Source organism: Phalacrocorax aristotelis, chromosome 31 (assembly GCF_949628215.1).
Source record: "Phalacrocorax aristotelis chromosome 31, bGulAri2.1, whole genome shotgun sequence".
Classification (NCBI taxonomy): Eukaryota; Metazoa; Chordata; class Aves; order Suliformes; family Phalacrocoracidae; genus Phalacrocorax; species Phalacrocorax aristotelis.
The window spans coordinates 593,860-606,774 of NC_134306.1; the positions used below are offsets into that span (position 1 = coordinate 593,860).

General features: G+C 66.2%; 1 protein-coding gene across 1 annotated transcript in view; it reads right to left on the reverse strand.

Annotated features, from left to right (window-relative positions):
* LOC142049052 (tenascin-X-like) overlaps positions 1-5,332 on the reverse strand; it is a 60,127-nt gene extending 54,795 nt beyond the window's left edge. Inside the window, 7 exon segments of the mRNA XM_075076433.1 lie at positions 1-526; positions 608-815; positions 2,183-2,336; positions 3,104-3,216; positions 4,242-4,385; positions 4,388-4,480; positions 5,134-5,332. The exon segment at positions 1-526 is cut by the window's left edge and continues 127 nt beyond it. Of these exon segments, the coding sequence (XP_074932534.1) occupies positions 1-526; positions 608-815; positions 2,183-2,336; positions 3,104-3,216; positions 4,242-4,385; positions 4,388-4,480; positions 5,134-5,332 (1,437 nt within the window).
* Between the last annotated feature and the right edge of the window lie 7,583 nt (positions 5,333-12,915).

The window sequence follows — 12,915 nt, forward strand, 5'->3', positions numbered from 1 at the left end:
TAGCTCCCCCTCGGCCCCCTCCGGCTCTTCCAGGAGCCGGTAACGGATCACCACAGTCTCTGCATGGCCCCGCAGCCCATCCAGGTCCACCAAAGCCTCGCCGGCGGCCCCCGGGATCAGCTGGGGCTTGGGATGGGGGATCTGGCGGAGGAGCTGGTGACGCAACGGGGCCGGGCTGCGGCGTAGGAGGTAAGAGAGGATAGCACGGGCCACTGCCGGCACCGTTTGGTTGCCCCGGAGGGGGAAGTTTGTAGCCCGGAGGTGACTCTCCAGGCGCTGCAGCAAGGAGCCATTGTAGGAGGAGAGCTTAGCCCCCAGGTCATGCAGGGATGGGCCACCCGGGAGCATGGGGGACAGTGGGGCTGCGGGGGACACCAGGGACCATGGAGATGGAGGTGATACAGGGGACTGTGGTGATGCTGGGGACCGTGGAGATGCAGGTGACCTTGGGGACACTGGAGATGTTGGTGCTTCTGGGGATCTTGGAGACACCGGTGACCCCGGGGAGTCTGGTGACACTGGGGACCTTGGGGATGCTGGGGACCCTCGAGATACTGGGGACAACGGAAACCTTGGAGATGCTGGTGACCCCAAAGACCCTGGTGACCCCAAGGATGCATCTGGTGACACTGGTGATGCCGGTGATCCCAGGGACCCTGGTGACCCCCGGGATGCTGGTGACACTGGGGACCTTGGGGATGCCGGAGACCCTCGCGCTGATGGTGATGCTGGGGCCACTGGTGACGCCGGGGACACCAGGGAACCCTGAGGGGACCCTGGGGAGCCCCCATAGGTGGGAAGAGTCTGGGCAAGCACTGTGAGAGCAAAGGGGACCAGGGTCATCAACCCGTCCCCAAAACTCCCTGTCCAGCACAGCCTGGGGACCCACAGCAAGGACACAGGGATGGATGGACGCAGGAAGGGACGAGGACAGACGGACACATAGGGACTGAGTGGGGACACCCATGGGGATAGACTGGGGACACCCAGAATCATGGGAACAGACCGGGGACATCCGGACGCAGGCAACAGAGGGACGCACCGCGAAGCACCAGGAGATGTGGGGACAGACGGGCCCATGGGGACAGTCGAGTCCAAGGGGACAGTCGAGTCCACGGGGACAGACAGACCCGTGGGGACAGACGAGCCCGTGGGGACACATGGACCCATGGGGACAGACGAGCCCATGGGGACACAAGAACCCATGGGGACAGACGAGTCCATGGGGACAGACAGACCCATGGGACACACGGACCCATGGGGACAGGCGGAGATAGATGGGCCCAAGGGGACATACGGACCCACAGCGACAGACCGGTGACACACAGACCCACCAGGACAGACAGATGCATGTAGACCCACAGAGCCATGGGAACACATGGACACATGGGGACGGACAGAGGCTGCAGACATCACCCCTGTCCCCATGCCCACCCCAGTCCCTGTCCCCCTCCCCATGGCCATGCCACCCCCACACTTGTCACCATCCCACCCCTGTCCCCATGTCAGTGCTCTCCTCATCCCATGCCTGTGCCACCTCTGTCCCCGTGTCTGTCCCCGTGCTGTCCCTGTCCCCCCCACACTGTCCCCACCCATGTGTTGCCCCCACCACCATCACCATGTTGTCCCTGTCACCATGCCTTGGGCCCATTCTCGTGTCATCCCCATGCCACCTCCCTGGCTGTCCCCATCCCCGTCCCCACCCCTGTGCTCACGCCATCCACGTCCCCAGGCTTTCCCCACCCCCATGCCACCCTTGTCCCCATGCCACCCCCACCCCTGTCCCTGTGCCCACGCTGTCCCCATTGCTGTGCCCCCACCCATGACCATACCATCACTGTCCCCAACCCCGTCCCCGTCCCCACGCCCATGCTGTCCCCATCCCTCTGCTAATGCCACCCCTGTCCCCACGCCATCGCTGTCCCCGTCCCCATCCCTGTGCCATCCCTGTCCCTGTCCCCATGCCCATGGTGTCCCCACCCCCATGCCCTCCCCACCCCTGTCCCCATGCTGTCCCCCCCACCCACGACCCTGCCATCACCATCACCATCACCCCACCCATGTGCCGTCCCCACCCCTGTCCCCATGCCCACGCCCATCGCCATCCATGTTGTCCCCATCGCTGTCCCCACCCCCGTGCCCATCCCCCTCGCGCTCCCCATGCTGAGCGGGTGACACGTACGGGTGCGGATGCGTAGGGTGCTGGGTGCTCCGAGGTGCTGCTTCCGCTGGGCCTGGATGAAGAGCTCAAAGGCGTGGCCAGGCGCCAGCCCTGTCACCTCGAAGGTGACAGCGGAGCCGGGCAGCTCGTGGGTCGTCATCGCTGCTGGCTCGTCCTGGGGACAAGGGACATACCAAGGACACGCTGGGGGACAGCGCGGTGGGACCTGGCCCTGAGTCAGGCAGGTGGCCACAGCCGAGAGCTTCTCCCAGGGCTGGGGGACATGTTGGGGACGCGTTGGGGACACACTGGGGACGTGTTGGGGACAGCTAAGGAGGGACACACTGGGGACAGTGTGGTGAGGACACCTCCTCATCCCTGAGCCAGGCAGGAGGCAGGTGGCTGCAGCCAATGGCTTGTCCTGGGGCTGGGGGACACGTTGGGGACACCACGGTTGGGACACGTCCTGGTCCCTAAGCAGGGCTGCAGGCAGGTGGGTCATCCTGGGGACAGGGGACATCTTGGGGACACTGGGGACACCATGCTGGGGACACGTCCCTGTCCTCAAGCCAGGTAGCAGGAGGGTGGCCAGAGGTGCTGGCTTGTCCTGGGGACAAGGGACACCATGGGGGGACCCCAATGGGGGGACCCATCCCTAAGCCAGGCAGCAGATGGGGTGACACCACCATGGCTCATCCTGGGGACAAGGGACACACTAGGCAGCAGGAGGTGGCCTCACCACTGGCTTGCTCTGGGACAACAGGACATGTTGGGGACACCTTAGGGGACACCCTGTCCCCCCAGCAGGGCAGCAGTGGGTGGCCGCGGATGCCACCTCATCCTGGGGACGACAGCCACATTGGAGCCACATCAGGGCCACCATGCTGGGGCCACCGCGGTGCTGAGGACCTCTCCCCGCCCCTGTCCCCATCCCCAGCTCACCAGGGGGACGAGGGCCACCTGGTAACCGTCCACCGGCACGGGGGGGCGGGGCCAGGTCACACGGAACGACGTCTGGTTGCGGGTGGCCAAGCGCGGTGTCACCGAGGGGATATCTGCGGGGACACGGTCCCATCAGTGGGTGCCACTGTGGGGACACTTTGGGGCACCCATGGCATGGGGACACCCTGGGGGACACCACAGGATGGGGCACCCAGGGAATGGGGACACCTTGGGGACACCACAAGGAGAGCAACACCCTGGGGACACTCTGGGGATACCAAGGGATGGGGCACCCATGGGATGGGGACACCACAGGACAAGGACACCCTCAAGACACCACGGGGACACCATGGGATGGGGTACCCTGGGGACGGGGACAACCTGGGGACACCACGGGACAGAGCACCCAGGGGATGGGGACACATTGGGGTCACCACGGGACAGCAACACTGTGGGGATACCCTGGTGACACACAACAGGGTGGGGCACCCATGGAATGGGGACACCCCAGGACAAGGACACCCTGGTGACACCACAGAATGGGGCACCCAGGGGATGGGGACACCTTGGGGACACCCTGGTGACACCACAGGGACAGGGACACCCACGAGAGACCATGGGGACACCAGGGGATGGGGCACCTGTGGGATGGGGACACCCTGGGGACAGGGACACCCTCAAGACACCATGGGGCCACCATGAGGACACCCTTGGGACACCACAGGACAGGGGCACCACAGGGACACTCAGGGCTGGGACAGTGGGGGGCACTGGTAGGACTGGGAAAGCACTGGAGGACACCAGGGGACACTGGGGGAGGTACCACGGTGGCATCAGGGTCCACCATGGCTGGAAGGGGACAGGAGGAGGGGCACTGGGATGGGGACACTGGGGGAGCACTGGGGGACACTGGGAGCAGTGGGGGGAGAACCAGGGAAGCACAAGGGACACTTGGGGACATTTGGGGACAGGTGGGGACGTACTGAGGAGGCATCAGGGCCCACTACAGCTGGGGGGGTGCGGGTGAGGGCACTGGGAGCACTGGGATGGGGACACTGGGGGAGCACTAGGGACCCTCAGGGTCACTTGGGGACCCCTGGGGACAATCGGGGACACCCGGGGACACTCAGGGACATACCGAGGGTGCAGCGGGGTCCGCCGCGGCCGGGGGGACAGGCGGGGGTGGCGCAGTGGGGGCCGGTGAAGCCGGGGAAGCAGCGGCAGCGACCCCCCCGACATCGTCCCTGGTCGCTGCAGCCAAGGGGACAGGGAGGGTCGGGGGGGGGAGGGGGGGGTCGGGGGGTGGGGTGGGGGCATCAGGGCAGCCGCAGCCGTCCCCGGCCGGGGTGATGCAGAGCTCCCGAGCCAGCGTGCGTCCTGCAGGGATGGGAGGGCCACGGGGGTGACAAAGCCCCACGGCCCCCTGCATGCCACCCCCGTGTCCCCTCGGCCCCCCGTGTCCTCCCCCAGTGCCCCCCCAACATCCCCCACACATCCCATGTCCCCCATGACCCTCCATGTCCCCCCCGCATGTCCCCATATCCCCCCACATTGTCCCACATCCCCTCATGTCCCCCCGTGTCCCCCCATGTCCCCTTATATCCCCCTTGTCCCTCCACATCCCCCGACACGTCCCCCCAAGTCCCCACCCTGCCCCCCATGTCACCCCCGAGTCTCCCCATGTCCCCATGATCTTTCACGTCCCCTTCATGTCCCATGTCCTAATGTCCCCCCATGCCCCCCCACATGTCCCCACATCCCCCTACGACCCCCCAAGTCCCCCCACGTCCCCCCAGGTGGCCCATGTCCCAGTGTCCCCCCATGGCCCCCCCAAGTCCCCCATGGCCCCCAATGCCCCCCTACATGCCCCATGTCACCCTGGAGTCCCCCCATGTCCCCACAATCTTTCACATCCCCTCCATGTCCCACGTCCTTGTGCCCCCCACGTCCCCCCCATGTCCCCACTCCCCCCCATCGTCCCCCCTGTCCCCATCCCCCCCGCCCCCCACGCCCCCCATCCCCCCACATACCGGTGCCGGCCTGGGGTCCCTGGCTGTCCCCGCACTGGCTCTGCAGTGCCCGCACTTGCCCCTCCAGCTCCCGCAGGCGCCCCAGGATGGCCACCAGCGCCGCCGCCCCACAGGGGGGCCCTGGGGGGGCCCCGGGGGGGTTCCCCGCCCCCCCCCGCAGTGCCAGCGCCAGCAGCAGCAGGGGAAGCCCCGGGGTCATGATTCTGCGGGAAGGGGACGGATGGCACCCATGGGGACACACGGACACCATGACAGGGCACCCAGGGGACACAGGGACACCTGGGGGAACATATGGACACCCAGACAGACACCCAGGGGACACATGGACGTCATGAAAGGGGACACAGGGGACACACAGACACCAGTGGGGACACACGGACACACAGACATATATGCAGGGGAGACATGGACATCATGAAAGGGCACCTAGGGGACACAGGGACACCCAGATGGACACACAGACGACAGACAGAGGACACACAGACACGCACAGGGACACCCAGGGGACCCAGGGACACCCACAGGGACACATGGACGCCCACAGGGTCACCCAGGAGACACACAGACATCATGAAAGGGGACACAGGGACACCTGTGGGGACACAGAGGCACCCACACGGACACCCAGGGGACACACAGACATTGTGGGTGTCACCCAGGGGACACATGGCCATCCATGGGGAACACATGGACACCCACAGGGGACACATGGATGTCATGGGGGACACATGGACACCCACAGGGGACACCTAATGGGGACACACAGACATGGTGACCCACGGTGCCCACCCACGACCGTCATGTGGCCCTGGCACCACTGTGCCCAGTAACACCAGTAACCCCCAGCAGCCCCCAGTAACACCAGTAACCCCCCCAGTAGCCCTCCGGTTCTTATTAACTGCAGTAGTTTTATCCCCCTCCCAGTCCCCAGTAACACCAGTAACCTTCCCAGTAACCCCCTTTTCCAGCAACTTACACCAGCAACACCAGTAGCACCAGTAACAGCAGCAACCCCAGCAACAACTCCAGTAGCATCAGTAACTCCCATCACTCCCTGTCTCTGGTAACACCAGTAACCCCAGTAACACCAGCAACCACAGTAACGCCTGTTGCCTCGTCTCCAGTAACACCAGTATCTCCAGTAGCACCAGCAACCCTAGTAACTCCCATCACCAGTAACCCCAGTAACACCAGTACCCCCAATAACTCCAGCCACCTCCCAGTCTCCAGTAATTCCAGTAGCAACCAGCAACACCAGTAACTCCAGAGACACCAGTAACTCCAGTCACCTCCAGCAACAAGAATTCCAGTAAGACCAGTAAGTCCGGCAACACCAGCAGCACCAGCAACTCCCGTTGCCTCCAGTAACACCAGTAACTCCAGTTGCCTCCAGTAAAATCAGCAGCTCCAGCAACTCCAGTAAGCCCAGTAACCCCAGTAACTCCAGCAGCACCAGTAAGCCCAATAACACCAGTAGCCCCAGTAAGACCAGTACCTCCCGTCCTGAGCCGTCCCTGCGGCTCAGCTGCAGGGTGGGGTGGGGTCGGGTCCAGCGGGGGAGGGGCGTGACCGGGGGCGTGACCGGGGGCGGAGCCACATCCCACGCACCTGCCCCACATCTCCCACCCCACGAGCTTTAGGGGTCCCAGGCATCCGGGCCCCACAGCCTGCCCCACATCTCCCACCCCACAAGCTTTAGGGGTCCCAGGTGTCCAGGCCCCACAGCCTGCCCCACAGCCCCTCCCCCCCCATAGGGGACCCAGGCGTCTGGGCCCCACAGCCTGCCCCACAGCCCCTCCCCCCCCAAAGGGGACCCAGGCGTCTGGGCCCCACAGCCTGCCCCACAGCCCCTCCCCCCAAAGGGGACCCAGGTGTCTGGGCCCCACAGCCTGCCCCACAGCCCCTCCCCCATAGGGGACCCAGGTGTCTGGGCCCCACAGCCTGCCCCACAGCCCCTCCCCCATAGGGGACCCAGGCATCCAGGCCCCACAGCCTGCCCCACAGTCCCTCCCCCCCATAGGGGACCCAGGCATCCAGGCCCCACAGCCTGCCCCACAGCCCCTCCCCCATAGGGGACCCAGGCGTCTGGGCCCCACAGCCTGCCCCACAGCCCCTCCCCCATAGGGGACCCAGGCGTCTGGGCCCCACAGCCTGCCCCACAGCCCCTCCCCCAGTAGGGGACCCAAGCGCATGGGCGGGACCCTCCCCCCCCCCGTGTGTTTATGGGGTGGCGTTGCCACAGTAACCAAACATCTGGGCGGGAGCGGCCAGATGTGGGGTCCAGCTGCCAGAGCGGGGGGGGGGTGGGCGGGCGGGGGACCGCTCCCAGTGACACCAGTAACACTAGTAATCCAGCACAGCCGGCCCCAGTGCTCCCTGTAACCACAGTGCCACCTGCCCCAGAGCTCCCAGTGCTCCCAGTAACCATAGTGCCATCTACCCCAGAGCTCCCAGTCCTCCCAGTCACCACAGTGCCATCTGCCCCAGTGCTCCCAGTAACCATGGTGCCACCTGTGCCAGAGCTCCCAATCCTCCCAGTCACCACAGTGCCATCTGCCCAAGTGCTCCCAGTAACCATGGTGCTACCTGCCCCAGTGCTCCCAGTGCCTCCAGTAACCACAGTCCCACCTGCCCCAGTGCTCCCAGTAACCATGGTGCCACCTGCCCCAGTGCTCCCAGTGCCTCCAGTAACCACAGTCCCACCTGCCCCAGAGCTCCCAGTCCTCCCAGTCACCACAGCGCCATCTGCCCCAGAGCTCCCAGTCCTCCCAGTCACCACAGTGCCATCTGCCCCAGTGCTCCCAGTAACCATGGTGCCACCTGTGCCAGAGCTCCCAATCCTCCCAGTCACCACAGTGCCATCTGCCCAAGTGCTCCCAGTAACCATGGTGCTACCTGCCCCAGTGCTCCCAGTGCCTCCAGTAACCACAGTCCCACCTGCCCCAGTGCTCCCAGTAACCATGGTGCTACCTGCCCCAGTGCTCCCAGTGCCTCCAGTAACCACAGTCCCACCTGCCCCAGTGCTCCCAGTAACCATGGTGCCACCTGCCCCAGTGCTCCCAGTGCCTCCAGTAACCACAGTCCCACCTGCCCCAGAGCTCCCAGTCCTCCCAGTCACCACAGCGCCATCTGCCCCAGTGCTCCCAGTAACCATGGAGCCACCTGCCCCAGAGCTCCCAGTCCTCCCAGTCACCACAGTGCCATCTGCCCCAGAGCTCCCAGTCCTCCCAGTCACCATAGTGCCACCTGCCCCAGAGCTCCCAGTCCTCCCAGTCACCACAGTGCCATCTGCCCCAGAGCTCCCAGTCCTCCCAGTCACCATAGTGCCACCTGCCCCAGAGCTCCCAGTGCCCCCAGTAACCGTGGTCCCTCCTACCCCAGGCCTCCCAGTAATCATGGTGCCACCTGCCCCAGTGCTCCCAGTAATCATGGACCCACCCGCCCCAGCGCCCAGTCAGCACGGTGACACCTGTCCAAAGGAATCCAGTGCTCCCAGTAACCACTGTCCCTCCTCCCCCAGGGCTCCCAGTCACCACAGTGCCACATGCCCCAGTGCTCCCAGTGTCCCCAGTAACCACAGACCCACCTACCCCAGGTCTCCCAGTAACCATGGTCCCTCCTGTCCCACGGCTACCAGTAACCACACTGCCACCTGGCCCACCACTCCCAGTCACCACATTGCCACCTTCCCCAGGGCTCCCAGTCAGCACCGTGCCACCTGTCCCATGGCTCCCAGTAACCATGGACCCTCCTGCCCCAGTGCTCCCAGTGCTCCCAGTCACCAAGGTCATCCCTGCCCCACAGCTCCCAGTTCTCCCAGTCACCACAGTCACCTCGCCCCAGTGCTCCCAGTTCTCCCAGTCACCACGGCCACCCCTGCCCCACAGCTCCCAGTGCTCCCAGTCACCACGGCCACCCCTGCCCCACAGCTCCCAGTTCTCCCAGTCACCACAGTCACCACAGCCACCCCTGCCCCACAGCTCCACAGCTCCCAGTGCTCCCAGTCACCATGTTCACCCCTGCCCCACAGCTCCCAGTGCTCCTAGTGTTCCCAGTCACCACGGCCACCCCTGCCCCACAGCTGTGCCGTGGGTCAGTGGGGCCACGCCGTGGGGCTGCAGGGCCCAGTCCTGGGGCTGCGCTTTGGGGCCAAGTCACGGGTGGGGCCGGGTGAGGTCATGACTCAGCCTGGCCGGCCCCCCTTCCCCCCTCCCCCCCACCCCCCCCACCCCCCCCCCGCCGCTGCTGTTGTTGTTGCTGCAGGATATGGGGGGGACGGACTCGGCCAGATGCCTGGGTCCACTCGGGGGGGGGTGTCAGGGGTCACCCGGACGCCTGGGTCCCCCAGAAGGCAGTGGGGGGAGGGGCGGGATGTGGGGCAGGGGGGGTCTGGGATGCCTGTGTCCCCTGAGGATGGGGGGGGGTGGGGGGGTGACTTGGGGGCCCCGGACGCCTGGGTCCCCTGAGGATGGGGAGGGGGTGACTTGGGGGGCCCGGATGCCTGGGTCCCCTGAGGATGAGGGGGTGGGGGGGGTGACTTGGGGGGCCCGGACGCCTGGGTCCCCTGAGTGGCAGTGTTGGGGGGAGGGGGCACGTGGGTTTGCCACGAGGTCTGGCAGGGTCAGGCGGGGGGTGGGGGCCCGGACGCCTGGGTCCCCTGGGGCTGGGGGTGTGGGGCAGAGCTGGGGGGGCCCAGACGCCTGGGTTCCTTGGCCAGGGCTGGTGTTTTGCTCATCACCTCCGGGTTGGGCGGGCCCCAACACGTGTGGGGCTGGGGGCACGTGTGGGGCTGGGCAGCACTGGAGGGGCTGGGGCATTCATGTGGGGCTGGGGGACATGAGTGGGGTTGGGGGACACATGTGGGGCTGGGGGGCACTGTAGCGGCTGGGAGACACGTGTGTGGCTGGGGGACATGTGTGGGGCTGGGGGGCATGTGTGGGGCTGGGGGAACTGGAGGGGCTGGGGGACATGAGTGGGGCTGGGGGGCATGTGTGGGGCTGGGGCACTGGAGGGGCTGAGGGACTCATGTGGGGCTGGGGAGGGGGTGTCACAGGCACGTGTGGGACCAAGAGGGCCACATGTGGGCCTGATGGGCACAAAGGAGGCTGGGTGGGGTACATGTGGGGCTGAGACTTCTATGGGGCAGATGTGGGGCTGGGGAGTTGCCGTAGGGCACATATGGGGCCACAGGACAAATGTGGGGCTGGGGATTTGCATGGGGCTGGGAGGTGTGTGGGGCACAGGCTGCGTGGGGGGAGCCGGCCCTGGCCCAGCCCCACGGCTGTTCCTGCCAAGGAATTTTCTCGGCCTCCATCAACAGCATGAGGTAATGGGGGGGGAGGGGGGGGAAGGGGGGGACCCAGGCGTCCGGGTGGGGGGAGGGAGCAGATGCCGGAGACAGGGGGGAGGCGGGTGGGGTGTCACGGGACCCACCCCACGGAGCCCCCCAGGATCCCCAACCCCATGGGATGCCCAGGACGTGCGTCACCCGCCATCCCCCCAGCCCCACCCCAGGTGGCTGATGTCCTCACAGGCCCCCCAGGTCCCCACCTGCCCCAAAGCTCTGCCCCCCCTGTCCTCTGCTGTGTCCCCCCCCCCACCCTGTCCCCAACCCCCCACCCTGTCCCCATCATCAGCTAATGCCTGGCCCATCAAAGGCACCTTAGACCCCCAACCCCCATCCCTGCCCCCTCCCATACCCCCACCCAAATCCCTACACCTCCCTCACAGCCCCCCCACTCTGGCGTCCCTCAACACACCCCCCGGGTACAAACACAAGGGTTTCTTTCCAGCCCTGGTGGCACCTGGTGGCACCCAATGGCACCCGTGGTCACCATCACACAGCTCTCCTCGTCCCTTCTCAGAGCTCCCAGTGTCCCCATCCCTTGGTGTCCCCATCCCCAGCTCTTCCCCACCCTCGTCCCCCATGTCCCCATCCGCCGCTGTCCCCCCCTGTCCCCCGCCCTGCAGCAGGTGCCAGTAACGGCTGCCGGGGCACAGGAGCTCCCCGGGGCACCCCAGCTCGTGCAGTCGTCCCCCCTCCAGCACGGCCACCCGCTGCGCCCGCATGGCCAGGGCCACCTGCCCCATCACCAGCAGCACCGCGCGCCCGGCCCCGCTGGCTCCGAAGGTCTCCTGCTCCACCTGCGGCGGGTGGTGTCATCAGTGGGGACCCCCCCGAGTGTGGGGACCCAGGGGACGTGGGGCCCAAGGACCAAGGGGTCAGGGGAGTGGGGTGCAGGGGATCCAGGAGACTAAAGGGTGCAGGGATGCAGGGGACATGGGGACCAGGGACCCACAGGACACTGGGACTGGGGACTGAGGGGACACAGGGAGCAGGGCCTGGAAGAGGGGACCGAGGAGACCCCTTCCTGGGACCAGGGGTTTGCTGGTCCCCAGGGGACGTGAGGATGGGGGATGAAGAGGAGCCAGGGACCCTGGAAACACTGAGACTGGGGACCCAGGGGACCCCCAGGGACCAGGGTGCTGCTGGAGAGGGGGACCGAGGGGACACGGGTGTCACCTCCCACCTGCAGCTGGCTCTCGGTGTCCAGGGCACTGGTGGGCTCATCGAGGACAAGGACACGGGGGTTCCTCACCAGGGCCCGAGTGATGGCCACCCCTTGCTGCTGTCCCCCGGAGAGCTGCCCCCCCAGCTCGCCCACCTCTGCGTGAGATGGGGGTCGGGGTGGGGACATGGGGACAGGGACACCTCATAGCCCCGGGGCAGGCAGGTGATGAAGGCGTGGGCACCCACCTTCAGTAAATGGGGCTACAAGGGGCAAGTGCCAGGTCCTGCCCCTGGGGGGGAACAACCCCCCGCACCGGCACAGGCTGGGGGGACCTGCTGGAGAGCGGCTCTGATGGGAAGGGCCTGGGGGTGCTGGGGGGCAGCGAGGTGACCCTGAGCCAGCACCGGGCCCTTGGGGCCAAGGGGGCCAGCGGTGCCCTGGGGGGCATGGAAAGGAGTGTGGGCAGCGGGGTGAGGGAGGTTCTCCTCCCCCTCTGCTCTGCCCCGGTGAGGCCACACCTGGGGGGCTGCAGGCAGTTCTGGCCCCCCCAGCTCAAGAAGGACAGGGAAGTGCTGGGGAGAGGCCACTGGGGAGCTGCGGAGCTGGTCGGGGACTGGAGCATCTCCTGTGGGAGGAACGGCTGAGAGACCTGGGCTTGTTCAGCCTGGAGAAGAGAAGCCTGAGGGGGGGTCTCATCAATGCCTATAAATATCTAAAGGGCAGGTGTCAGGGCGATGGGGCCGGGCTCTTTTCAGTGGTGCCCAACGCCAGGCCAAGGGGCAACGGGCACAAGCTGGAACACGGGAAGTTCCACCTGAACATGAGGACAAACCCCTTCCCTGCGCGGGTGCCAGAGCAGGGGCACAGGCTGCCCAGAGAGGCTGTGGGGTCCCTTCCCTGGAGACGTTCACCCCCTGCCTGGATGCGGCCCTGTGCCCCTGCTCTGGGGGTGCCTGCTCAAGCAGGGGGTGGGATGGGATGATCTCCAGAGGGCCCTTCCAACCCCCACCATTCCATGACTCTGGGATTCTGTACTGGGACTGTTGAGCCCTACTGGGATGTACTGGGGCCTTCTGGGATGTACTGGGGCCTATTGGGTCCTGCTGGGAGCTATTGGGGTTTACAGAGATCTACTGGGGCCTACTGGGATATACTGGGGCCTACCAAGACCTTTTTGGGCTTGTTGGAGTCTACCGTGAGCTTCAAGTGAGCTACTGAGGCATCCTGGGCTCTGCTGGCATCTACTAGGGCCTGCTGGGGCCTGTTGGGG